At 38.9% G+C, this 26,613-nt stretch overlaps 2 protein-coding genes across 3 annotated transcripts in view; both read right to left on the bottom strand.

Moving 5' to 3' along the window:
• LOC141404970 (uncharacterized) overlaps positions 1-26,613 on the bottom strand; it is a 1,496,028-nt gene that overhangs the window by 456,998 nt on the left and 1,012,417 nt on the right. The gene's annotated exons all lie outside the window — the stretch shown is intronic.
• Positions 199-14,920, bottom strand: LOC141387592 (uncharacterized). The gene is made up of 5 exons (XM_073957491.1): positions 14,774-14,920; positions 13,709-14,696; positions 3,396-3,441; positions 519-1,049; positions 199-454 (listed from the first exon to the last, which is right to left on the bottom strand). The coding sequence occupies exons 1-5, from the start codon at positions 14,834-14,836 to the stop codon at positions 298-300; spliced, it is 1,785 nt and encodes a 594-aa protein (XP_073813592.1). The 5' UTR covers positions 14,837-14,920; the 3' UTR covers positions 199-297.

Below are 26,613 nucleotides of genomic sequence, written 5' to 3'. Positions count from 1 at the left end.
AACGTACCTCAAACGTGCCATCAATCGTCCATAAACGAAGAGGCACAGATCATATTAGGATTTTCATCATTATCACGATCGTATGCTGAAAATGCTTGATTGAAATTCGCTTCAATCGTATGCTGAAAAGGCTTGATTGAAATTCCCTTCACCAGCTACCCAATTATTTAAAATCTGCGAAACTGACAAACACAATTATTTGAATGCTGTAGCAAATTATTGTTCTGTTAGTGTTTTTTATTCTGTTATAATTATTTTTTATTTAATTACGAATATAAACGGAACACATAATTAATTTTATTCCCATTTACGTCGTATCTTCATGGCGACGTATTTAAGTGACTTGTGTAAACCTCCAAAGGTCTTCCATGTAATGCCGGTGCCAAGTTTATCATTTGGTACTGCACCCGTCTTGTAATAAAAGCCATTCAAATTGCTAAACTCTGAGGGAAAACTGCAAGAAAAACAACAAAAATTAATAAAAGTAATATTTTACATTTGCTTCAAAGTAAACTTACTTCAAATCACAGTCGTAAAGCCACCAACCGCCCATAAACCAAGAAGCACAGTTTCTATCAGAATTTTGATCATTATCTTGATCGTATGTTGAAAAATTTTGACCGTGATGTTTCCATACATTCAGTGAATTTCCACCGTTTGACTCAACATAATCGCCTATTCGTAACCGATATGCATTACTTTCATCCCCGACAAAAAACGATTTATAATGGCTATATCTCCAGTTATTATCAAAATCTTCCATTTCTATTTTAAGTTCAGTGGATCCCGGTGGATGGGTTAGAGCATGAATTTTTTCCAATCCCAACCAAAATTCGCCATTCAAATCGCCAAAACCATTTTTGTAATCTTCCCAATCGCGTTCGAAGGATACTGTGCCGTCAATTCTTCTTTGTATAACTGTCCAATCGTCATCACAGGCAACCCAAAATGACATTTCACCATAGATCTTATTTCTTATGCGACATTGTTTGCCATAGCAATTTGTGGCCTTTGAATTGGCACAGGAGTCGGGCAGTAATAGGTTCGAACTGTAAATAGATAATAACAATTAAAAAAGTATCAGTCGGCTTTGCCGACAGAGATATACCCTCAGCATGTGTAGATTGAAGTACTTTTTTCCCAAAAAAAAAAAACATATGTATGTATTTAGGGGGGTTTTAAAAATTTTGGCCGTATGCATTGATAGGATTAAAGCTGAAAAATTTGCAGGGATATCGATAGATAGGGCTTTTTTCATCACACTAGCCTGCGAAAACATAATCTAGCTATATTCGGTAATATATTCCGCTCGAGCCCTCCAGCCACTACATATGGTGCCATAGGGGTTTTTTACAACTTTCGGGCTGTTTTCTCAAGAAGTATGGACTTGCCCCTGAAAAAACTTTTACTGTCGTAATTGAGCCAGCGAATGCAAATCGCTTCAACAAAAAACCAAAGTGATTCGAGAGCAGGTCTTAAAGTGAATTTATCCAAAATTTTGTGTGGGAGGTCCCCGAAGGTGTGGAAAAATAGAGTCCATATTCGAACCTGATCTATATCTGGTAGATATTTTACGATGTGTAAAGTATGGACCAAATCGGTCATTCCCATCAAGAGTTATCGTGAGCACAATTTTTCCGAACATTTTTGAACTTTTGTGGGGGAGGTACCTGAAGGAGTTTGCACAAAATATTACAAAGACCAAATTGTGGACCGAATCGGCAGATCCGTTCGAGAGTTATCTTGCGCTCCAAACACTACACACGGTATCATAGGGCTTTTTTGTACCTTTCAGGCTATCTTCTCAGGAAGTATGAACTTGCCCCTAAGGAAACTTGTACCGTCGTATGGGGGTAGTGAATACAAGTTGCTAAAACAAAAATCAACGCGATTCGAGAGATGGCCCTAAACTGAAATTTTCTGAAAGAAAAAAAAAGAGAGAAAGAGAAAAACGGGAGTGTGAACAAATCGAGATGTACAGGAGATAGAATGAAGTCCAAAAATTCTACCAAATTATAAAGCAGCCTTCGACAGCCCGCTACGTTCAAAGGTATTCCAAGCCTGAACTTGGTATCCCCGCAAAGCTCATTCGGCTTTGTAAAATGATTCCAACTGACACAAGATCTTCAGTTCAAATAGGAAAGAACCTCTCCGAAGAGTTTTGTACCAAAAGAGGTTTCAGGCAAGGAGACATTCTTTCGTGCAATCTTTTCAACATCCTGCTAGAAAAGTTTATACGAGAGGCAAACGGCAAAAGAAGTGGCACAATCTACACCAATAGCTACATGTTACTTGCTTATGCTGATGATATAGACATCATGGGACGATCAGTAAAAGAAGTAACCGATACCTTTATGAAGGTCCAAGTTGATGGTGTCGACGCGCAATGCGTCCATTGAGATCGGACCAACGGTTGAAGTTGGTTCCTATAATATTGAGGTAGTAAAAGACTTCGTATACCTCGGCACCGCCGTAAACACAACAAACGACATCAGTTGTGAAATAAAAATAAGAATTGTATTGGCTAACAGATGCTACTTTGGCTTAAGTAAGCAGCTTAAAAACAAAGCCACATCTCGTCAAAAAATAACGCTCTACAAAACACTGATACTACGCGTGCTGATGTATGGATCCGAAGCCTGGGTACTTGCGCAAGCAGACATGGCAGTGCTTGGTGTGTTTGAGAAAAAAATACTTCAAAAATCTACGGATCAATCTGCATTGACGGTGAATGTCGAAGTCGTATGAACCACGAGCTGTATCTGCTATACAACGACATCAATATAGTTAAACGTATCGAGATGCAGCGATTCCGTTGGCTAGGCCATATAATAAGAATGAGCGATGATGAACCCGCTAAAAAGGCGTATAAATTCGAGCCACATGGCGGTGCACGCAGAATTGGCAATCCAAAGAATAGATGGCTCAAACAAGTGGATCATGAGATGACAAGGTGCGGTATTCCAAAAAGCGAAGCACTAAACAGAGAGAATCGGAGATCTTTTCTTAGTTCGGTCTATGGAACAAATGTTTTGTAATGGGTCAGCTAAGTAAGTAAGTATATTTTGTCGATAAATTGACTTAAATACCATAATAAATATAATATCCTGGACGATCTTTTAAATATCGTCTAATACACTTAAAATTATAAGTAATTGTAGTGCTGGTTGGCATAGACAGTTCAACTAACTGTGGTCCATTGAAAATTCACCGTCAAGACTGGGAATTGAACCCAACACCGTCAGATTGCCAGTTTATAACGTTTTTTGCTTCTTCTGTAAAGTTTTAGTTTTGTGGGTTACGTCTTCCTGCATTTATGGTTACGATACACACATTGTCTTTTATATATAAGAAGATGATATCAAAAAAAAAACATTTAAAAATCAGATACTTACCAAGTTCGCAGGGACCCATTATACATTTTGCACTCTCTCGGTTCACCTGTTTAGAAATACAAAATCACAAAAATTAGCCTTAAAATGGAATTAAAGAAGAAAATATAAAATTGCAAAAGATTACCAAAGAATTGAAATACTTTTTAACCGATGACAATAGCATGACTTTTGCTCCGTAAAGTTGTAAAATTTGAAGGAAAATTATGTTTTAAAAAGAAAACACTAGAAAACTAGAAAAATGTGCACAAAATGTGGTATTATGTGATGGGTTTTTTAAAGGCTTTCTGTCCATTCACTACGAAATCCCCAAGAAATTTGGCATTAACTGAAATAGGTTAAGAAAGGTTTTAAGGCCTCTCCAACGTCATAAATACAAACAGCAACATAAGTTTGAAATTAATGGCAGTATTGGTCATTGAAAGCCACCTCTCTCCAGACCGACTCCCCAATATTCATGGTATTGCCATGCTATTATGTGGATCTGTGGGCTTAGGTTAGGTTAGGTTAGGTTGAAAAAGATGGGCGAATATAAGAATCGCCACATGCCCGTATGGGGCATACACTTAAGCCAGTAAAGGCCTGTTGTGCGCTCTAATTTCGGAAGCCTAAGGGGAATAAATTTTTTATTGTTTAATTTATTAAAAAGAAAATAAATTTATCAGTTGAGAAATTCTGTGCCATTGACATAATCTCTTAAGTTTTTGAACTCGCTTGCCCTAATTTGGTGGAGTTCTGGTATAGTGTTATTTCCTAGAAATTGGTTTCTTAGCGTCGCGAAGGCTGGGCAATGACAGAGATAGTGTTCCAACGTTTCGTCGTCCTCTCCGCATGCTCTGCATTCGCTGCTTTCTGCACAACCGATTTTGTGCAGGTGTGCTTGTAGCCCTAGGTGTCCTGTAAGGATGCATGTCAGTCTACTAATGTCTTTTTTACTCATTTGAAGGAGTTCCTTTGTTTTATCCTCGTCTGGGTTTCCCCAGAGGATTTTTGTATTTTTCCCTTTCTCTTCAGTATTCTAGAGGGATGTATGGGCGTTTTCTGCCCATGCTTTTAACTCTAGACGCACTGCTTTTAAAGGCTTAGCATTATCTAGGCTTATCGTAGCTTGCTCTCTGGCTTGCCTTGCCAAGGAGTTGGCTATCTCGTTACCCCTAATCCCTTTATGTCCTGGTACCCATATAATGTTGACAGATCCATAGTGGGAGTAGTCGTTGATTGATTTTTTACACTGCAGGACAGTTTTTGATTTCACCGTCTTGCTTGTTATTGCATTAATTGCAGCTTTACTGTCCGTTAGGATGTTTACAGTGATTGGCCTTGTGTTAGCTTTAAACCAGTTCAGACACTCTGTGATCGCTCGGATTTCGGCCTGTAGGATCGTATTATGATCTGGTAGTCGAAGGGAGATTCTAGTTTCCTGGTCTTCGATATATAGACCCAGACCCGTTCTCCCCCCTAGAACGGCCCCATCTGTGAAACCACAGCTTCCAGTTGGCATCCGTTCCAGGGTTCCATCGATCCACATGTCCCTGTCTGGTATTAAAATTTCACACAAGGCGGATTCAATTGTTTCAGGTATACGGTCTGATACAATATGATCTATTGACTCACCCGTTGTAACCTGTAATATGCTTTGGTGGTATGTTTGGTGGTCTCTTACGATCTACTCGCTCATCGACTTAAGTCTTATAGCTGCGATGGCTGCCTCATACCTTACCTGAATTTCTATTGGGTGGACAAATAAAATTGTCTCTAAAGCCCTAGTTGGTGTAGTCCTCATTGCCCCGCTAATACTTAAGCAGCACGTTCTATGGACTTTTTGCAGTACTTTTACGTTGCATTTCTTGTCCGTAGCTGTCCACCATACCACAGAAGCGTAAGTTAGAATCGGTCTAATTACGCTTCTGTATAACCAGTGTGTCATCCTAGGATTGAAACCCCATTTTGAGCTTATAGCTCTTCTGCAGGTTGACCAAGATCTGTGGGCTTTCCTGAATATGGTCTCTCCATTTAAGTTTCCTGTCTAGAATTACTCCCAGGTACTTAATTGTTGGAGAAATGTTTATCATCTTATCTAGGAAAACGGGTTCTTCGTAAGCTCCTATTTTCGTTCTGTTTTTTCCGGGTTGACATTTAGACCTCTCGGTCTAGCCCAGTTGTATGCTATTTTTAGAGCCGTTTCGGCCCTTCTACAGAGTATATTTGGATTCTTTCCCCTAAGAAGTATTATAACGTCGTCTGCATAGCAGATGGGTTCAAATCCTTCGTCGGTTAAGATCCTTAGTAGACTATTTATGGTGGTAACCCATAGGAGAGGTGATAGTATTCCTCCCTGTGGCATCCCCTGACCAACTTTGTCTCTTTTTGTTACGTCTTGTAGCGCGCAGCTTATCCATCTATTCCTTAGCATGTGGTCTATCCAGTGCCTCAAGGCCCGGTTTACCTGAAACTCGTCTAAGGAGTGGATTAGCGTTTCGGTGCTGACGTTGTTGAACGCTCCTTCGATGTCGATGCAAACTGCGAGAGTATACAACTTCATCTCGAAGGTTCTTTCTATGTGGTGTACTACCTCATGTAATGCGGTTTCCACTGATCTACCTTTTACGTATGCATGTTGTTTGTACTTGAGCATATCGTTAGGGATGTTACTCTTTATCATGGTGTCGACCGTCCGTTCCATTGTTTTGAGTAAGAATGAAGTTAAACTTATCGGACGATAAGATTTTGGTATTGCATAACTTGACTTGCCGGGCTTGGGAATGAATACTACCCTTGCCTCTTGCCAGGCCAATGGAGTATACGCAAAGTTTAAGCAAGCATTGAAAATCTCGACCAGATTGGACGAAATATAGTCCACTTCCCTTTGAAGTAAGGCTGGGAAAATCTGGTCTGGTCCCGCTGCTTTGTATGGTAAGAAGCTCATTATTGCTTCTTTAATCATCAAGTTGTTGATTTTTGGTGCTTCTTCTGATGCATAAGCCATCTCCATCGGTGACACTGTGTGTGCCGTAGTACTCGACGGGAAGTGCGTTCTCATCAGAAGGCTTAGAGTTTCTCGGTTGTTTCCATCTTTTTACCCGTCTCATCAACCATAAGCTCGGGTTGTGAGTGAGCTTTAGATAGAAACTTTTTAATTTTAGAGACGTCATTCACGCTATCTACCTGTTCACAAAAAAGCTTCCAGGAGTTCCGTTTGGCGTTTCTTGTCATTTTGTTGTATTCTTTTAGTTTTGTTTGGTAGTTGTCCCAGAATACAGCTGCTTTTTTACGTTTTGCCCTATTGTAAAGTCTTCGGACCTCTTTGCCTTTGTTACGAATTTCCCCTGTCATCCAGGGTTTTTCGTAGGCAGATTTCCTCTCTCGAAGTGGACAACTTTCTTCGAAAGACCTTACCAGAGCCTCTGTTAGTTTATTGACATTTCTATCAATATCTTCTTTGCTTAGGCAAACCTCAACTTCTTGCCCTAGTCTATCTTTAACTTGTTTTCCGAACTTAGCCCAATTAGTTTTGGATTTATTTCGGAAAGTTATCGGATTCGGCGGTGGCCTTGATATTTTAAACCTAATATACCTATGGTCAGAGAAGGAGTGTTCCTTTGAAACCCTCCACTCATGTACCTCGTTTATTAGATTTTCTGAACATATTGTTACATCTAATACTACCTCCCTAACTCTGTTAACAAAGGTTGGTGTATTCCCTATGTTAAGGGTTATCAAGTCGTTAGTATTCAAAAATTCTAGAAGGGCTTGACCTCTCTTGTTAGTATTAGTACTACCCCACGAAATGTGGTGAGAGTTAGCATCGCTACCTACTAGTACTTCGTTACCTGTTTGCTTGATTTTCCTCACCAGTTGCTGTAGCTCCGACGAAGGTGGTAATGTCGGCGAGTCGAACGGCAGGTAGATTGATGCTAGGTATATATTACCATTCCCTTGCTTCAACACTGTGGCGTCCGAGGTTGACAACTCTGGGGAGAAAAGAAAGCATAAGTTTTTATGGCATATAATACAGGTCCTCGGTCGGTTTCCTATATTAGCGTAAAAGAGTTGGTAATTAATGTGGTTTAGTCCGGAAACCTTGTTCTTTACGGTCCAAGGTTCCTGGATTAAACCGATGTGTATATTACCTTTGTTTATTTTATCCATCAGGGCTTGAGTTGCCGTTTCGCTCCGATGGAGGTTTATCTGGATGACCTCAATCATGAGTCATCCAGTAAGCGTGCTTCTTGGGAGTCGCTGATGGCTTCGACCCCCTCTTCGGAATTGCTCGGTGGTTTGTCCTCCTTGCTGGTTTGGTGGGCATCCTCTTCTTCCCCGACTCGTGCCCTTCCAACTTTAAAGGTGACTGCATTACAGATGTAGTACGCCTTGCCCTTTGTCTTTGTAAGACTGGATAGTGAGAGGTCGTCAATTCCAACCACAAGGAGAGTGCCATCCTCTTTCTCCTCCCTGTGGAAGACTTTCCACCTCTTCACTTCCAAGGTCTCATTTTGCTTGCCAAAGACCTCGAGCATGCGTTCTGTCTCGAACTTGCAGCCATACCCTTTGACGTAAACCGTCGCTTTAGTCAGATGAGGTATCTCGTCCTTCCTCACCAGCTTCAATTTGCCGCCTTCCCAAGGAGTTGTCACACTGTTGATGACTTCCTCGAGAGCGGCCGGGTTCGCGTGCGGTCCCAAATGGTATACTAAGAGGTCCCCTTTGAACTCGTTGCTGACTATTTTTATTGGCCCACTCTTTAGAATGTGTTCCAGTATTTTATCGCTGACCATATTTTCGATGGCCTGCTGATGTTCTTTAGGTAATCTGCCGGACCCTCTACTGGTATCGATCACTGCATAGCACCTCTCGTCCCTGTAGTTCTTCCTGGCCACCTTGGCGTAAGTAGATGGCGGCTCCGAGCCAGCCTCTGCGCCCATCTTCCTTTTCTGGAAGGGCCTGGGCTTCTTATCAGAGCCCTTGGTACTTCCAGAGGATTTCGCGGTCGCGCTCACCTTCTTCGTGCCCGAGCACTCCTTTTCGCCCTCCGTCGAAGGGTTCTTTGGGCAGTCTCCTTCGCGTGGGTTTTGAGAGGAATTGCTTGGGGCATTTGATGGTGGGAAGCTCTTTTTCTTCTTACTTGGTTTGGCGGTATTTTCTTCCTCTGGAGATCTAATCCTCTTCGCCGCTTCCGAGGAAGTGGAGGGATTGTTGATCTCTTTTGGTGCGGCCCGCTGTTTTTTGTTTAGCTGTGCCTGGATCCTCTGGTACCTACGTCTCTGGGCTCCAGTCCACCGAACTTTTTTCTCCGTTGTAAGTTTAGATATGCTTTCGCTTACCTCTTCTACCATCTTGTGGACCTCCTCGTTAACGGGCTTCTCCACAACGGTGGTGTTAATTTTGCAACTGCTGTCTGATTCGGAGTCAGGGTCGCTCCCATCCTCGGATGGCTGGGTCCAGATTAAACTCACCCTTCGCTTCCCTTTCTCCTCATCTTTTTTACCTTTCGGTTACGTGCTTGTAGCAGTACCGTCGACCACAGATGCCAAGGCACCCACATCTGTGGGAGATGTTTGCTCACGATCGCTTGATGACGACGAGGTGTGACTCGCAGGCAGATCACTATTCCCCGCCGGTACTGGGTTATTTAGGCCCTGCACCGTAACTTTTATTCCTTCTTTGTCCTCCATGTTTGTTTTTTGTTTTAGGGGAACACCCCCGTAGTCAGTTTTTTGTCCGCGGGAACCTCAGAGGTTCCAGAGGTAGGTGGTCATGTCACAAGTGATTTCCCTCGTAAATGATAGAGTAGCCCGACCATTCACCTCCCCCTATCCGCCGGTGGGGACGCGCCCGGTAGGAGAACTGACAAACACCCTCGGGATCTGTGGGCTTAAGAAGCTATACATACAGATTTGACTGTTCTTGCTGGATTTTAAGGGGAAAAATTGTTCGAAAGATCAATATGAATCGGTGATGAATATTGGTATAAAGTTTATCGCATTCACACCGACTTCGATACCCATAGCTAAACGTATTGCATTCTATAATTTCTCCGGTTAGATAGTGGCATGAAAATTGTAGCATCATCATGTAGATGATGGTACGGTTTACCAGTTTACTGCACTAAAAGGAGCTTAATGAGGGATCAAGCAGAAGGGGAAGGAAAGATAAACCTTAAGTACATATGGTAAAAACCAAAAATGTTTTACAATCGATGAATCCGAGTTTTACCCTTTCAGAGTTCGCGAACTATTAACATATTCTATATAGTACGAGGGCTGCACGAAAACTACCTGGCCTGGGCAATACCTCGTATTGCCAGGCGCCATTTGAAATTATTTTGGATAGTTTGACAGATTTTAGCCTAGACTTACTCAGGACAGTTTATCGTACGACCATGTTATGTGTTTTTTACAGTGACTTGAAAAAATCACTTTGCAAAAATAATGGAATTTACTTGTGAACATTTTCGTTTAAGAATTTGTCACACATTTTAACGTAGATAATCACTTCAAGAGTGTATCGATCCAATTAAATCTTTGTATGTCGATAAAGGACCATCCTATAGGATTATGAAAAACTGATTTAATGAATTCAATCGCGGCCGGTCCTCGCCAAAAAACGAAGGTCGTCCGGGTCGCCAAAAATCTACCGTTGTGCCAGAAAAGAAATATGCCGTGCGTGAACGGATAATGCGATATCGCCGAGTTATATACCGTGAGATAGAGGCATCTTTGGCTATTTCCTCCACCGACTAAATTTTAATAGTGCATAAACACATGGCCGCAAATCGCTCAAAAAAGTCTCCTGTGAATTGGTTCCAAAAAATGGAGCACAAAATCGATCGCTGTGTTTCAAACGACGTTTATAAGATCGTCACAGACGACGAATCTAGGATCTATGCTTAGGAGCCTGAAACAAAGCAGGAATCGGCAGTTTGGGTCTTCGAAAGCGAGCCAAATCAAACGATATGTCTGAGGAGCCTCTACCCAAGGCGAAACATGTCATGTCACATAGTGGTGGTTGTGTGGTTTCGTATCGTTGGCTTTCCTTTTTCACTCGCATCATTGGTCATTAAGCTCGTTTCTAATGAAAAATTAATTAAAAATTAATATTAACAAGTAAAAAAGTATCAGTCGGCTTTGCCGACAGAGATATACCCTCAGCCTATGTGAATTGAAACTTTCATCTACGGACAGATCGAATGTATACAGGGTCTTTTCAAAATTTTGTGGCCCTTTTTGGACATTTGAACTTGTCGACAAAAATGTGGATGAGGATTAAAGTTCAAAAGTGTTGCGGATGAGGTACATACTTGAAGGAATGGAGTCATATATTTTCGAAAGATATCGCGCCCACTAGTCAGGAAGTATGGACTTGACCACGGAAAACATAATATCGCTGTACACAGGACCACAACGAACATAATCATTTCCAAAGGATCTTCGAACAGACCCTAACCTGCACTGAGACATAAATGATGAACTTTTGTGGGGGAAGTAAACTAAGGCGACAACCGATATTAGCTATTTTAGAAGTTAAACTAAATTTGGACAAAATATTAGGAGATCCAAAGTTTGGACGAAATTAGTTGCCCCGTTCAGAGATATCGTCAAAGTGAACTTATCCGAAATTTTGTGTGGGAGGTACCCGTAGGAATGGACAAATATAGTCCATATTCTAACCTGATCTATATCTGGTAGATATATTAGGATGTGTAAAGTATGGACCAAATCGGTCCATCCCTTCAAGAGTTACCGTGCGCACAATTTTTCCGAACATTTTTGAAGTTTTGTGGGGGAGGTACCTGAAGGAGTGAACCGATATGGCTTCTCTTCGAACTTAAACTAAGTTTGTACAAAATATTACGAAGGCCAAATTTTGGATCGAATCGGCAGTTCCGTTCGAGAGTTATTCTGCGCTCCAACCACTACACACGGCGTCATAGGGGTTTTTTTTTTTGAAAATTTCAGTCTATTTTCTCAGGAAGTATGGTTTTGCCCCTGGTGAAACTTATACCGCCGTTTGGGGTGCCGTGAATGCAAGTTGTAACAACAAAAATCGAAACGATTCGAGAGCAGGTCCTAAACTGAAGTCTTCCAAATTTTGTGTGGGAGGTACCCGAATGCGTGGACCAATTAAGTCCATATTGCAACCTCATCTAAGTTTGATAGACATTTCACGATGTGCAAGGTATGGATCAGTTACCCCCTTCAAGTGTTATCGTGCGCACAAATTTTCCGAACATTTTCGAACTTTTGTGGGGGAGGTATCAGAAGGAGTGGACCGATATAACCCACCTTAGAACTTAAACTAAGTTTGGACAAAATATTGCAAAAGCCAAATTTTGGACCAAATCGGTTCATCCGTTCGAGTGTTATCGTGCGCACCCGCCAGATAGACAGACAGACGGACGGACATTGCTAAATCGACTCCAAATTGTCTGAAACACATTTCGTCCAAACATACTTGGGGTCTAAAACCATTATTTCGATGAGGCACATTTTGCCAGTATGAAAGTGTATATACCCTCGTTAGCATAAACGCTGAGGGTATAAAAATGATCTTCGCCTCAATAGGCAAAATTCTCAAAAAAAAAAAAATTAAATAAAATCAGCTTGAGCCAGGCCCACGTCCTTGAAAAACACATGGAAAAAAGTGTTGTCACGGCGTGTTAGTGTTCAGAGCCATACTCATAATATGAATCATAACTTCAAAGACTTCGCTAAGCGTTTGTCATGAAAGCCATACAATGATTGAACAATATCTATCGAAAAGATTAGTTTTAGACTCATTATCGCACCGAAATGACTGAAATTGGGTACTTACGTCTTCGTTGGGGGTATAAAACTTTCTTACCAAAATTTGTCGGTATAGGTCCACGCCTTCATATAGCCCCCATTGAACGGTACCTCCCGATTTTCGGTATTTCCAAGGTTGTGGCCTTGATATTCCACTGAAATGGCTGATATTTGGTATTTAGTCTTCTTTGGAAGTACAAAACTTTCCACCAGAAATTTTTCGATATTGCTTCACGTCTTCATAAAGCTCCCATAGAACTGTACCTCCCGACTTTCGGTATTTTAAAGGTTGCGGCTTCAATATCCCGCCGAAATGGCTGAAATTTGGTATTAAGTCTTCGTCTCGTAAGGGTAGCCCCATTTAAGAATTTTTGAAGATTTTAGTCACATAGTCACATTTTTCCTATCGAATTGGTTGCTAATCGGAATTTTGTCTTTCCAGAAGATCTTAGAACTTACTCGCAAAAAACTGTCCACATACATATAACCTGGATATATGTAAGTCTAGCCGTTATTGCCCAATTTTATGTAGTTCGAGGATTTTTTTTTTCAAATTTCTTAACCGAGATTGCTGTAATTTAATATTGTGTGTTGCCAGAGAATACGAAAGGTAAATTCGGAAAATTGTAAATATTGTTCCAAGTTTTGGAAAGAACACGGATGACACCTCATATGAGCTCTTTTAACCCACTTAGCACCGAGATATTTTCTTGCTAGAAAACTTAAAATTTTTTATGAAAATTATATTTTTGAGATTTTTTAAGCCTTTTTTAATTATTTAATAAATAACTTTTTTCTCTAAAAGGTATAGTTATCCTGAAATCGGGCCTTCTTTTAAAAGTTCCAAAAACTTTGGAGGGTAATATAGGTGTATCCTTACATGCCAATCCCTTGGTTTTTGATTGAGAAAATACTCTTACTATATTCCTAACAAATCCCTGACTTTATATGATTCTAACATTTATGATTAAATTTTTATCGCATACTTAAATTTTTCATCAAAAGTCGAAAATTACAAAAAAGTAGATTTTTTTGAATAGCTTGGGTTTTTGGCCAATTGCGTGGAAAGGCGTTGGTCAAATGAAGCGTTATCAGCGTGAAATTACAGATAACAGATAATACTGTAACAAAATGCAAAAAACCCCACAAAAATATTCGGAAAAAACCAGAGTTTTACGTCAATTTTCGCAACCATTTTTCGTGGCGTTTAAACGACCAGTGGCTTTATCTGGGTTAAAGGGAGCATTCTCAGTTATGATATTCTGCTCCGGCAACGAATAGAAGTAAGAGCTTAGTACATGCTTTAATAAACGAAAGAAAACTAATTGTTCCTATTTTCGACCCGGTCGAACTTAACGCCTTTCTTGTTTGTCATTTTATAAATTGTATAGAAATTTCAAAATAGTAAATTCTTGCAGTTTCCTGAACTGAACAATCTTTTGTCGCTTTTAGAGTTAATAACTTTGGTATCCTTTCAAATACAATTCACCACTGATAATTCAAAATTGTTAATACACATCAATAATCACTTACCTTCTTCAAGAATGTCCGTAATATAAACAAAGGGTCTCGAAGGTCCAGTTGTAGTTATATTACTTTCAACAATTTCCAGTTTAGTTTTTAATTCATTCTGGGTTTCTGTCATAGTTTGCAGTTCGGCGTTATTTTCCAAAAACAGCTCCATTAAATTCGTAATGTTTTCATGTGTGGTAGTTTCCAATAATTGAAATTTGTTCACTAGTTCTTCATGGTTTTTTCCAACACTTTCTATTTTTGATTTAGTTTCACTGAACTTGGCATTAGTTTCATTGGAAGTTATGGTTAATTGCTCTTTCTGGGTTTTTGCCACATTTTCTTTCACATTTTCTTGTGAAATTGTTTCCAATAATTTAAATTTGTCCACTAGTTCTTCCTGGCCTTTTTCAACACTTTCAATCTTCTCATAAGTTTCAATGAGTTTGGTATTAATTTCGTTAGAATTTTTATTACCTTCGAGAATTACAATTTTGTTCGTTAGCTCCTGCTGGGCTTTTCTTATATTTTCTATGTCCGCCATTGTTTTCAACATAAACTGCAACAAATTTCTTTCAGGAACTTGCGTGCTTATCGTTGGCTCATTTATTTCATGATCGTTTCCATTCGCCAAAGAATTTCCTCCACTTAGATTCATGGTAGCCTTCGTTGCATTATTATTCTCCGGTAGTTCGAATTTTTTCATTAGTCCCTCCAGGGTTTTTTCACACGTATTAATTCGAGCAATTAGTGCGGCCTGGGATTTTTCATAGTTATCCATTCTAGCCATAAAATCACTTGAGGCAGTTTTCTCATTTGCATTTGGGTCGGACTGCGGTGAATTTTTCTCTTCCATCAGTTTGATTTTGTCAAACATTCTATCCAATTTTTTCTCCGCCACTTCGAATTTTACGTTGTTTTGGGTTACCAAAAAATTTAGTAACTCCAAAACTTGAGTTTCATTTGAAGTTTTGATTGACTTTGCATGGGCATTATTTTCATTGAGATCCTTTTGCGATGTTATGGAAAAACGAACAATTTAATTAATATTTATTTTCGCTATTAACAAATCTCAATTTCACTTACTTGTGGCACACTGACAGCCGTAACAAGGCACCACATTAATGCGAAGACAAAGGCGTTGTGCATTTCACTTTCAATTACAAATTTATTCTAAAAAACTTTCACACATTGCAATTGATTTAATATTATTTCTTGGCTGGAGCTGATCGACAGAGATAGTTTTGTTCATGGCACAGTGTACTGTGGTTTGTCGATTGTATGGTAGGGTGCGAAAAAAAAGTAATTCTATACAATATATCGAAGTGCATAGTGGGTATGCAACCATGTAATTATAATTATTTTCAACACAAATTCCAGATTTGCCATAGTCCCCATATATATAGATATTAGATTGGGGCGGTTAGTATGGAAGAAAACAATCTTAAAGTGCACTTCTTGTTTCTGATTCTTTCTTGGGATTCTACTGAGCAATAAAGTAGTGGTTCCACATTTTGACTTGCAGTTTTTTCCTTTTTTCTTTTTCTGTGATTCGATGTATATTCCTAAAAAAATGGGAACTGTATGAAATCAAAAAATACTAAATGCGAGTCATTGAAATTTCTTGTGTTTTAAGAACTTTTTTTTTTGCTTTGTCACATGAGATTCTTGCTATCTTTCGATTGTTCGATTTTTTTAGCAGACAGAGACCACCACAGTGCAGTTGAGAACTTAACTTTGTTGCTGGCTCTCGAATTGTAAATAAACTGTGTGGTATGCAAATGCCTGGGTATATGGTTTGACTGGCCACTGAGCAAAGGCGATAACACTCTCATCCATTCCATAAAGAAAATATATAAATAATATAAAACGCCACAAAGATTATCATATTTTTATATGTTGCAAAACAATCACTCTCATTGTGGCTGGCGTTAAACACAATTAAATAGAATATTGGCAAATTATGACGTCACGTCAGAACTAGGAATGCATTTTTATACCCTCAGCATTTATGCTAACGAGGTGTGGCCCCAGTCTGATGCACAATGATATCAATTAATTGTGGCATTTGGAGTCGATTGAGCAATGTCCGTCCGTCTGTCTGGCTGGCTGGAGCGCACGATAACTCTCGAACGGATGAACCGATTTGGTCCAAAATTTGGCTTTCGCAATATTTTGCCCAACTTAGTTTAAGTTCGAAGATGGGTTATATCGGTCCACTCCTTCCGGTACCTCCCCCACAAAAGTTCAAAAATGTTCGGAAAATTTGTGTGCACCATAACTCTTGAAGGGAGTAACCGATTTAGTCCATACTTTGCACATCCTGAAATGTGTACCAGATTTAGATAAGGTTTCAATATGGACTCAATCGGTCCACTCCTTCGGGTACTTCCCATACAAAATTTCGGAAAAGTTCAGTTTGAGGCCATCTCTCGAATCGCTTTGATTTTTGTTGTAGGAACTTTTATTCACTGCCCCCATACGAGTATACAAGTTTCATTAGGGTCAAGTCCATACTTCCTGAGAAAATAGCCTGAAAGTTGCAAAAAAAACCCTATGACACCATGTGAGGTGGTTAGAGCGCAAGATAATTCTCGAACGGATCTGCCGATTCAGTCCAAAATTTGACCTTAGTAATATTTTCTTCAAACATAGTTTAAGTTCGAAGATAAGCCATATCGGGCGGGCCACTCCTTCAGGTACCTCCCTCACAAAAGTTCAAAAATGTTCGGACAAATTGTTCGTACGGTAAACTCTTAAAGGTAGTGGCCGAATTGGTCCATACTTAACACATCCTAATATGTCTACCAGATATAAATCAGGTTCAAATAGGGACTATATTTGTCCACTCCTTCGTGTACCTCCCACACAAAATTTCATCTCTAGAATCACTTTGATTTTTGTTGAAGCAACTTGCATTCGCTGCCTCATTTACGATGTTAAAAGTTTTTTTCAGGGGCAAGTCCATACTTCTTGAACAAACAGCCCGAAGGGTGTAAAAACCCCCTATGGCACCATATGTAGTGGCTGAAGATCCATTCTTTTTAGCATCGCCTCCGCAAAACTTTTGATCTTTAATCCTAATCAACACTTTGTCGGTTCAAACGCCCAAAATTTTTAAAAACCTTCTAAATAAATACGTTTTGGAAAAAAAATTTTCTTGCATAGAACTACATTTACATTCCATGTTACAAAGTGTCGCAATCATGATAGAAAAGTTTTCAAAACATGAAAGAAGGATTCCCAAGCTTTTAAAGTGTTACAAATTACAACGCTGTACGGGGTCTTGAAGTTTTTCTGATATCTATGGTAAAAAGTAATGTAATAGTACCTCGAAATATTGGTCTTTTTATACCCTCCACCATATGGAGGGTATAATTAAATTTGTCATTCCGTTTGTAACACATCGAAATATTCGTCGGAGACCCTATAAAGTATATATATTATTGATCAGCATAAAATTCTATGTCGATTTGACCATGTCCGTCTGTCCGTCCGTCCGTCCGTCTGTCTGTCTGTTGAAATCAAGATACAGCTCGCAATTTTAAAGATAGAGAGTCAAAATTTGGTACAGAAGTTTTTATTACTTGCAGGATGGTTGGTATTGAAATTGGGATATATCGGTCCACGTTTTGATATAGCCCCCATAGAACGGTACCTCCTGACTTTAGGTATTTTAAGGTTTTAGCTTCATTATCCTACCAAAATGGCTGAAATTTGGTACGTAGTCTTCTTTAGGGGTATAAAACTTTCCCCCAGAATTTTGTCGGTATCGGTACACACCTTCATATAGCCCCCATAGAACGGTACCTCCCGATTTTCGGTATTTTTAAGGTTTTAGCTTCAAATGGCTGAAATTTGATACGTAGTCTTCTTTAGGGGTATAAAACTTTCCCCTAGAATTTTGTCGGTATCGGTCCACACCTTCATATAGCCCCCATAGAACGGTACCTCCCGATTTTCGGTATTTTTAAGGTTTTAGCTTCATTATCCTGCCAAAATGGCTGAAATTTGGTACGTAGTCTTCTTTAAGGGTATAAAACTTTTCCCCAGAATTTTGTTGGTATCGGTGCACACCTTCATATAGCCCCCATAGAAAGGTACCTCCCGATTTTCTGTATTTTGAAGGTTTTAGCTTCATTATCCTACCAAACTGGCTGAAATTTGGTACGTAGTCTTCTTTAGGGGTATAAAACTTTTCCTTAGAATTTTTTCGGTATCGGTCCACACCTTCATATAGCCCCCATAGAACGGTACCTCCCGATTTTCGGTATTTGAAGGTTTTAGATTCATTATCACACCGAAATGGCTGAAATTTGGTACTTAGACTACGTTGATGGTACAAAACTTTCCCCCAGAACTTTGTCGGTATCGGTCCATTCCTTCATATAGCCCCATAGAACGGTACCTCCCGAGTTTCGGTATTTTGAACGTCGTGGCCTCAATATTCCACCAAAATGGCTGAAATTTGGTATTTAGACTTCTTTGGGGTACTCAAACTTCTCCTTGAAATTTGTCGGTATAGGTCCACGCCTTCATATGGCCCCCATAGAAAGGTACCTCCCGATTTTCGGTATTTTGAAGGTTTTAGCTTCATTATCCTACCAAACTGGCTGAAATTTGGTACGTAGTCTTCTTTAGGGGTATACAACTTTTCCCCAGAATTTTGTCGGTATCGGTCCACACCTTCATATAGCCCCCATAGAACGGTACCTCCCGATTTTCGGTATTTTGAAGGTTTTAGATTCATTATCACACCGAAATGGCTGAAATTTGGTATTTAGACTACGTTGATGGTACAAAACTTTCCCCCAGAACTTTGTCGGTATCGGTCCATTCCTTCATATAGCCCCCATAGAACGGTACCTCCCGAGTTCGATATTTTGAACGTTGTGTCTTCAATATTCCACCAAAATGGCTGAAATTTGGTATTTAGTCTTCAATGTGATATAAAACTGTTCGCCAGAAATATGTCTGTACAGGTCCACGCTTTCATATTGCCCCATATCTGACTAAAATTCGTCGGTATAGGTCCACGTTTCGATATAGCCCCCATAGAACGGTAGATTGTGAAGATTGTGACGTCAATATCCAACCGAAATGGCTGAAATTCGTTATTTCGTCTTCCAAGAGTTATAAAATATTCCAGAAGAGTATTACCAGTATAGGTAATATAGAAGCGTACTTCTTGATTTTCGGTATTTTTAAGTTTTAGCCACATTCTCTTACCGAAATATAAGAAATTTGGTATTTAGTCTTCTTTGATCCTAAAAACTTTCCGTCAGAAATTTGTCGGTATAGATCGACGTTTTGAAATAGCCCCCATAGAATGGTGCCTCACATTGTTTTACCGAAATTGCTGAAATTTAGTATTAAGTCTTCTTCATACACGAAAGGAAACTAATTATTCCATTTTACTTCAATACAACTTGTGGTGGAGGGTATAACAAGTTCGGCCCGGCCGAACTTAACGCCGTTCTTACTTGTTTATTGATCGAATCGATACAAATTACCGAAAACTATTTCTAAAATTCCTTTAATATTTGTTTATACCCTCAATATTTAGGCCAACGAGATTATCGATATAATGACCATTTCAGACAATTCGGAGTCGATTTACCATGTCCGTCCGTCTGTCTGGCTGGCTGGTGCGCACGATAACTCTCGAAAAATCAACCTATTTGGTTCAAATTTTAGCTCTCCTAAGTTTTGTCCAAACTAAGTTTAAGTTCGAAGATGGACCCTTCCGCTAATATTATTCGCGCGATAGATTCAGAAGGGACTAACCGAATTGTTCCAAATAAGGAATGTGGAAATATTACTTCCATGCATATATCAGGTTCGAATATGGACAATATCGGCCCAGTCCTTTGGGAAAAGTATAGTTTAACAGCTCTTCTCGAAGCGCTTTGAATTTTTTTTAAACATGCTCGCCTTGCTGCCCCTTTTATGAAGGTGAAATTTTTTTGGGACAAATTTATACTTCCTGAGACGACGCCAACTAAACTGACTATTACGTCCGAATATGTACACTCCTTCGAGTGCCTCCCACACAAATTTTGGACAGAGTGCCGTTTAAAGACTCATCTCGGATTGTTTGAATTTTTGAATTTTTTTTTTTTGTCTTTGTGGCCCTTGTTACGACGGTACAATTTTTTTGGGGGTGAAAGTCCATTCTTCTTTGGAAATTGGCCCAAAATTTAAAAAAAAAACCATAGAGACGTTATAAGTATTGAGTTTACTTATTTTCTTTCTGTCCGAGGCTGAGGGTATATCTCCGTCGGCACAGTTGACTGATAATTTCTAACTTGTTTTAATATTATGTAGCGAAAAAGTCCTCATTGGTCATTATAAAATACGGTAAATAATACCTTACGTGTCCAGTAATGACGGCGTATATATGTAAGTATGTTCTTTATCTCTGGTATGTTACCATGTATATAAACTTATGTATGTATGAGCGGACGGCTAAAATATGTGCCCAGGTGTAGTGGAGTAGGGTATCACATGGTGGGCCCTGTCCGACTGTAACCCTCTGTTACTTGTTTTCTGATATTTGGCCTATGATAGCCAAAACATTGAGATTTTCGATTTTCCAATGCTAAGACTCAAATTGTTGTCGAGCTAATAGCTAAGATATTTCTCAAAGGCATTGGAACGGTCCTTCAGGCAGAGAATTCTTAACTATTATCTTGGCTACAATTTGAGTCTTAGTATTGGATCGAAAATCTCAACGGTTTGGTTTTTAAAGGCCAAAAAATAAATAATAATAAATAAATAAAAAAACAAGTAAAAAAGTATCAGTCGATTTGCCGACAGAGACATACCCTCAGCCTAAGTGACTTGAAACTTTCATCTACGGATAGACCGAATGTATTTAGGGTCTTTCCAAAATTTTGAGACCCCTTTTGAACATTTGAACATTCAGACAAAAATGTGGATTAGGATTAAAGTTCAAAAGGGTTGCGGAGGAGGTACTTGAAGGAATGGACCGACATAGTCCATTATGAAAATGGATCTTATTTTGGGAGTCTTATTTTTTCGATAGATATCGCACCCACTAGTCATTTCAGTGGGTTATCGTATAACATTTGGACCAGTAGGCCAGGAAGCATAAACTTGCCCACGGAAAACATAATATCGCTGTAAACAGAACCTCAACGAATAGCATCGGTATACATTTCCAAAGGATCTTTGAACAGACCCTAAACTGTACATAAACAAAAATTTTGAACTTTTGGAGGAAGGTACCTTAAGGAGAGGTCCAATATGGGTCATTTTTGTTGGAAGTTAAACTATATTTGGACAAAATATTAGAAGATCCAAAGTTTAGATCAAATTGGTTACCGCGTTCAAGAAAATGTATCGTGCATACCATTTTAGTAACATTTTTTAGATTTTAGGGGAAGTGGTGGACCGGTATTGCGCATCTTCGAAATGAAACTAATTTTGAACAACATATGTCGAAGGCCAAATTTCCAACCAAATCGGTTGACCAGTTCGAGATTTACGTGCTCTCCAGCCACTATATACGGTACCATAGGGACTTGTTACAGCTTTTCGGCTGTTTTCTCAGGAAGTATTTACTTGCCCCTGAACTTGTACCATCGTAAAGGGAGCCAGTGAATGCAGATTGCTTCACCAAAAATCAAAGTGATCCCAGAGCAGGTTTTAAAATGAACTTATCCAAAATTTTGTGTGGGAGGTACCCGAAGGAGTGGGTAAATATAGTCCGTATTCGAACCTGATCTATACCTGTTAGATATATTAGTTAAGAGTTATCGTGCACAAAATTTTTCCGAACATTTTTGAACTTTTGTGGGGAGGTACCTGAAGGAGTGGACCGATATGGCTAAGTTTGGACAAAATATTAGGAAGGCCAAATGTTGGACCGAATCGGCAGATCCGTTCGAGAGTTATCTTGTGCTCCAACAACTACACATGGTGTCGTAGGGGTTTTTTTTGCAACTTTCAGGCTATTTTATCAGGAATTATGGGCTTGCCCCTGATGAAACTTGTACCGTCGTATGGGGGGCAGTGAATACAACTTGTTACAACAAAAATTAAAGCGATTCGAGAGCTGGCCCTAAACTGAACTTTTCCAAAAAGTTGTGTGGGAGGTACCCGAAGGAGTGGACCGATTGAGTCCATATTGGAACCTCATCTAAGACTGATAGAAAATTCGGTTACTGCCTTAAAAAGTTATCGTGCGCACAAACATTTTCGAACTTTTGTGGGGGAGGTACTCGAAGGAGTGGGCCGATATGGCCCATTTTCGAACTTAAACTAAGTTTAGTCAATATATTAATATTACCAAAATTTGTTTCGAATCTGTTAATCCGTTCGAGAGTGGGCACCAGCCAGACAGGCAGACAGGCGGACGGATGGATATTGCTAAATCGACTCCAAATTGTCTGAAACGGATTTCGGATGGTGTCTAAAACCATTATTTCGATGAGACACATTTTGCCGGTATGAAAGTGTATATACCCTCGTTAGAATAAATGCTGAGGGTATAAAAACGTGTCAAAAAATTGTGAATTTTAGCCCGAGACAACAGCTACAACTTTGCTTTTGAAAATAAGTTAACATTTCCTACGACAGCCAAACCATTGAGATTTTCGATCCAATACCAAGACAAACAATTTAGCCAAGACAACTCTCTGTCTGAGGGAGCGTTCCAATGCTCTTACGATGTTCTAGTCTTGGCTACAATTTGAGTCTTAGTATTGGATCGAAAATAAAAGTGGTTTGGCTGTTAAATGTCAAAATATCAAAAACAAACGACAAAAAAATGGTAAATGTTCAACAATTTCGACTTTTTGACCATGAAAACGAAGTTATTTCTAAATAATATTTTCCGTGATATTGTGGCCCGACACAATAGCTATAACATTGCTTTTGAAAATACCGCAACATTTCAAATAGTTTTCGAAATATGACCCCAAGAAAATTTGCCAATTTTTCAAAAAAGAAAAAAAAAACTGCAATTCAAAATGTGGATGCTCGATTTTCAACGTAGACGTATGGCCTTGTGGACTTTTTGGCTCAGTACAATCCCAAGAATAAGAAACGTGAAGCGCCCCTTAAGATGTGCAATTTGCCCCACCCTAATAGATACATACCGCTTTGGCGATTTTTAAATGTTTCATTCACAGTTTTCAATCGATTTTTTCTGTAATTTGGCATATTGGCTTCTGATTGGGTAATCGACGAATCTGCGAAAAATTATGTATATGGATCCAGTTTATGTTTTCAAAATAATTAACAAACTTATTTATAGTCAAAGTTCCATCACACATTTTAAATTTAATTCGGTTCAGTTGGTACACCAAATACCTAAAATCGGGCGACCACACAAACGGGTACTATGTTCAAATCTGAACCGATTTCAATATAATTTGACAAACATTTTTCTAGTACAAATTCAGTCACACATTCCAAATTTCACCAAAATTGGACATATGTATATAGTGTGACAGGTGCAAAAAATATGTGAAATCGGTCGAAAATATATATGGGAGCAATATCCGAATATGTGTTCTTCCTATGGCTAAGAAAATTATCTTCCCCAATTTGCAGCTGAATCGAAGAATAAATGCGACCTATATTTTAACCACAAAAATACATGGACAGACTGATGGACGGACATGCATAAATCGACTCAGAAAGTGATTCGATGTATATCGCTGAAAGGAACTATGGGTCTATATCGCTTCCTTTTGCATTTTACAGACAAAAGCACAGATATAATGCCTCTTGCCACACAGTGTGGTGTAGAGTATAAGTCTCTGTTTTCTAACAGTTTTTTTTTTTTTAATTTGGTATTTTGTCCATTCGGGGGTAGGAAAGAATTCTGCAAAAATTATTAAGATCGCTTAGGGCTTTGGGAGGTCACACCACATAGAAATCGGTTCAGATTTGGATATAGTTCCCATATATATTTTCGTTGGATTTGAAGTATTTGCTGCACCAAACACACTATATACGTCCGATTTTGATGAAATTTGAAATGTATGACTGAATTCGGTCTAAAAATAAATGTGGCAAATAACATCGAAATCGGTTCAGATTTGGATGTAGCTCCCATATATATTTTCGGCCCATTTAAGGTATTTGCTGCACCAAACACGCTACATATGTCCGATTTTAATGAAATTGGGAATGTGTAACTCAATTGGGTGTAGAAATAAGTGTGCCAAATTACATCGAAATCAGTTCAGATTTGGACATAGCTCCCATATATATTTTCGTCCGATTTGATGTATTTGCTGCACCAAACACGCTATTTAGGTCCGATTTCGATGCAATAGGGAATGTGAGACTGAATTCGGTGTAAAAATAAATGTGCCAAATTACATCGAAATCGGTTCAGATTAGGATATAGCTCCCATATATATTTTCATCCGATTTGATGTATTTGCTGCACCAAACACGCAACATACGTCCGATTTTGATGAAATTTGGAATGTGTGACTGAAGTCCTTTTAAAGGGGTGAATAATGTCTTTTGAATAAGCTATTATTGTTTTAAATCGGTTAACAAATAGCTAAGTTATAGTGGTTTATGTCTGAAAAACCCCACAAAAAACCTGTAAAGGAATTTCTCATAATTTTCAAAATAAATATTGAACAAAACAAAAAAACATTATATTTTTGAAAATTATGAGAAATCCCTTTATAGGTTTTTTGTGGGGGTTTTCAGACATAAACCACTATAACTTAGCTATTTGTTAACCGATTTAAAACAATAATAGCTTATTCAAAAGACATTATTCACCCCTTTAAAAGGAAGAAGGATCAAAAGAAATCCGTTGTGGAAAAAATAAGATATGCACGTTTAAATTTGAAAATGTAAGAAACCCAGATTTTCACTACTTTTACCGTTATAAAAAAATAAAACGAAGTGACCCAAACGAAATAAAGGCATTGTCGTTGTCCATGGATCCCAACACGATATAATTTTGCATCAGAACACTTGAATATTTTTCGGGTCAAATTTTGTAGCACAATGTCATTTATCGACATTTTCCGAAAAGTTTGCACATTCTTAAGGCCAAAACTGCCTGAAGGAGCGTTCCAATGCTTTTGCGATGTATTAGAGAGTTTTCAATTACTGTCTTGGCTACAATGTTTGTCTTTGTGTTGGATCGAAAATCCCAATGGTTTGGCTGTTATATGCCAAAATATCCAAAAAACGTCAATAAAAAACTTAAAGTCAAAATCGGGAGGCTCGATTTTCACGGTAGATATATGGTCCAGTGGACTTTTTTGCTCAGTTCGATCCCAGGAATCAGAAACGCGAAGGGCTCATTGAGGTTTTCAAATCGCCCCTGCCTAATATATATATATATATATTATATATATATATATATATATATATATATATATATATATATATATACTACATATACTTTACATATTCACAGGGGTTTAGGGTATCATATAGTTGGCCCGAATATTTTCCTTTCCTTACTGCTTTTTATACCCTCCAACATAGTATGGAGTCATTCCGTTTGTAACACATCGAACTAATCATTTGCTACCCTATAAAGTACATATATATTCTTGATCAGGATAAAATTATAAGACGATCTAGCCATGTCCGTCAGTCCGTCTGTTGTAATCTCTCTAGTGACCGCAATAATTGAGATAGAGTGCTGAAATGTTTCACCCGAGGGTATTTTTTCCATAGGCAGGTCAAGTTCGAAAGATGGGCTATATCGGTCTACTCGTTGGTATAGCCCCCATATAACGGTACCTCCGGATTTGAGGTATTTTGACGTTCTTCGCTAAATTTGCGGACCGAATTAGCTATAACTTGGCACTTAGGGTTCCTAGTGATCAACAAACTTATATCCCAAGGGATATGGGCATAGGTCCATGTTTTGGTATAGTCCCCATATAACGGTACCTCCCAATTTTCGGTATTTTGAGAATTTTAGCCACAATTTTTAACCGAACAATCTGCAATTTGACATTTGAGGTTCTCAGTGGTTATGAAACATCTCCACGAAACATCGTCAACATAGGTCCATGTTTTGGTATAGCCCCCATATATCGGAACCTCCCGATTTTCGATATTTTTAAAATTTTAGCTACAATTTTTAAACGAACTGGCTGTAATTTGCCATTTGAGGTTCTTAGTGGTCATGAAATATCTGCACTAAAAATCGTCAACAAAGGTTTATGTTTTGGTATAGCCCCCATATAACGGTACCTCCCGATTTTCGGTATTTTGAGAATTTTAGCCACAATTTGTAACCGAACTATCTGCAATGTGACATTTGAGGTTCTCAGTAGTCATGAAACATCTCCACCAAACATCGTCAACATAGTTCTATGTTTTGGTGTGGCCCCATTTTAACCGTACCTCCCGATTTTAGGTATTTTGCGCATTTTAGTTACAATTTTTAACCGAACTAGCCGTAATTTGCCATTTGAGGTTCTCAGAGGTCATGGAACATCTCCACCAAACATCGTCAACATAGGTCCGTGTTTTGATATAGCCCCCATATAAAGGTACCTACCAATTGTTGGTATTTTGAGAATTTTAGCAACAGTTTTTAACCGAAATAGCTGTAATTTGACATTTGAAGTTCTCAGTGGTCATAAAACATCTCCAACGAAACATCGTCAATATAGGTCCATGTTTTGGTATAGCCCCCCATATAACGTACCTCCCGATTTTCGGGAATTTTCAGTGGTCACGAAATTTCTTCACTAAAATTCGTCAACATGGGTCCATTTTTGAGGGTCTACATCGTTTTGATGAAACTACCCTCAATATGACTCTTGAAGTACCCTGCAGCTATAAAACTTTTCCGCCAAAAAATTTAAAGATAAGTTGGCCCTTTTATATAGCCCCGTAGCTGGTACTTTTCACGACTCACGACGCATCTGTCCTTCGGGGTTTTTAATATACAC

This window comes from Musca autumnalis, unplaced genomic scaffold, assembly GCF_047663935.1.
Source record: "Musca autumnalis isolate F117 unplaced genomic scaffold, ASM4766393v1 scaffold_5, whole genome shotgun sequence".
Classification (NCBI taxonomy): Eukaryota; Metazoa; Arthropoda; class Insecta; order Diptera; family Muscidae; genus Musca; species Musca autumnalis.
The sequence above is the reverse complement of the archived record's forward strand: the minus strand, read 5'-3'. Positions and strand labels throughout refer to the sequence as shown.

Bases quoted from the DNA above. Each gene is read 5' to 3' on its own strand.
- LOC141387592 (XM_073957491.1), bottom strand. From the start codon at position 14,836: ATGCACAACGCCTTTGTCTTCGCATTAATGTGGTGCCTTGTTACGGCT. The intron at 3,442-13,708 runs GTAAGTGATTAT...ATTTCTAAACAG, and splicing joins TACGGACATTCTTGAAGAAG to GTGAACCGAGAGAGTGCAAA. The intron at 1,050-3,395 runs GTAAGTATCTGA...ATCTATTTACAG, and splicing joins AATGGGTCCCTGCGAACTTG to TTCGAACCTATTACTGCCCG.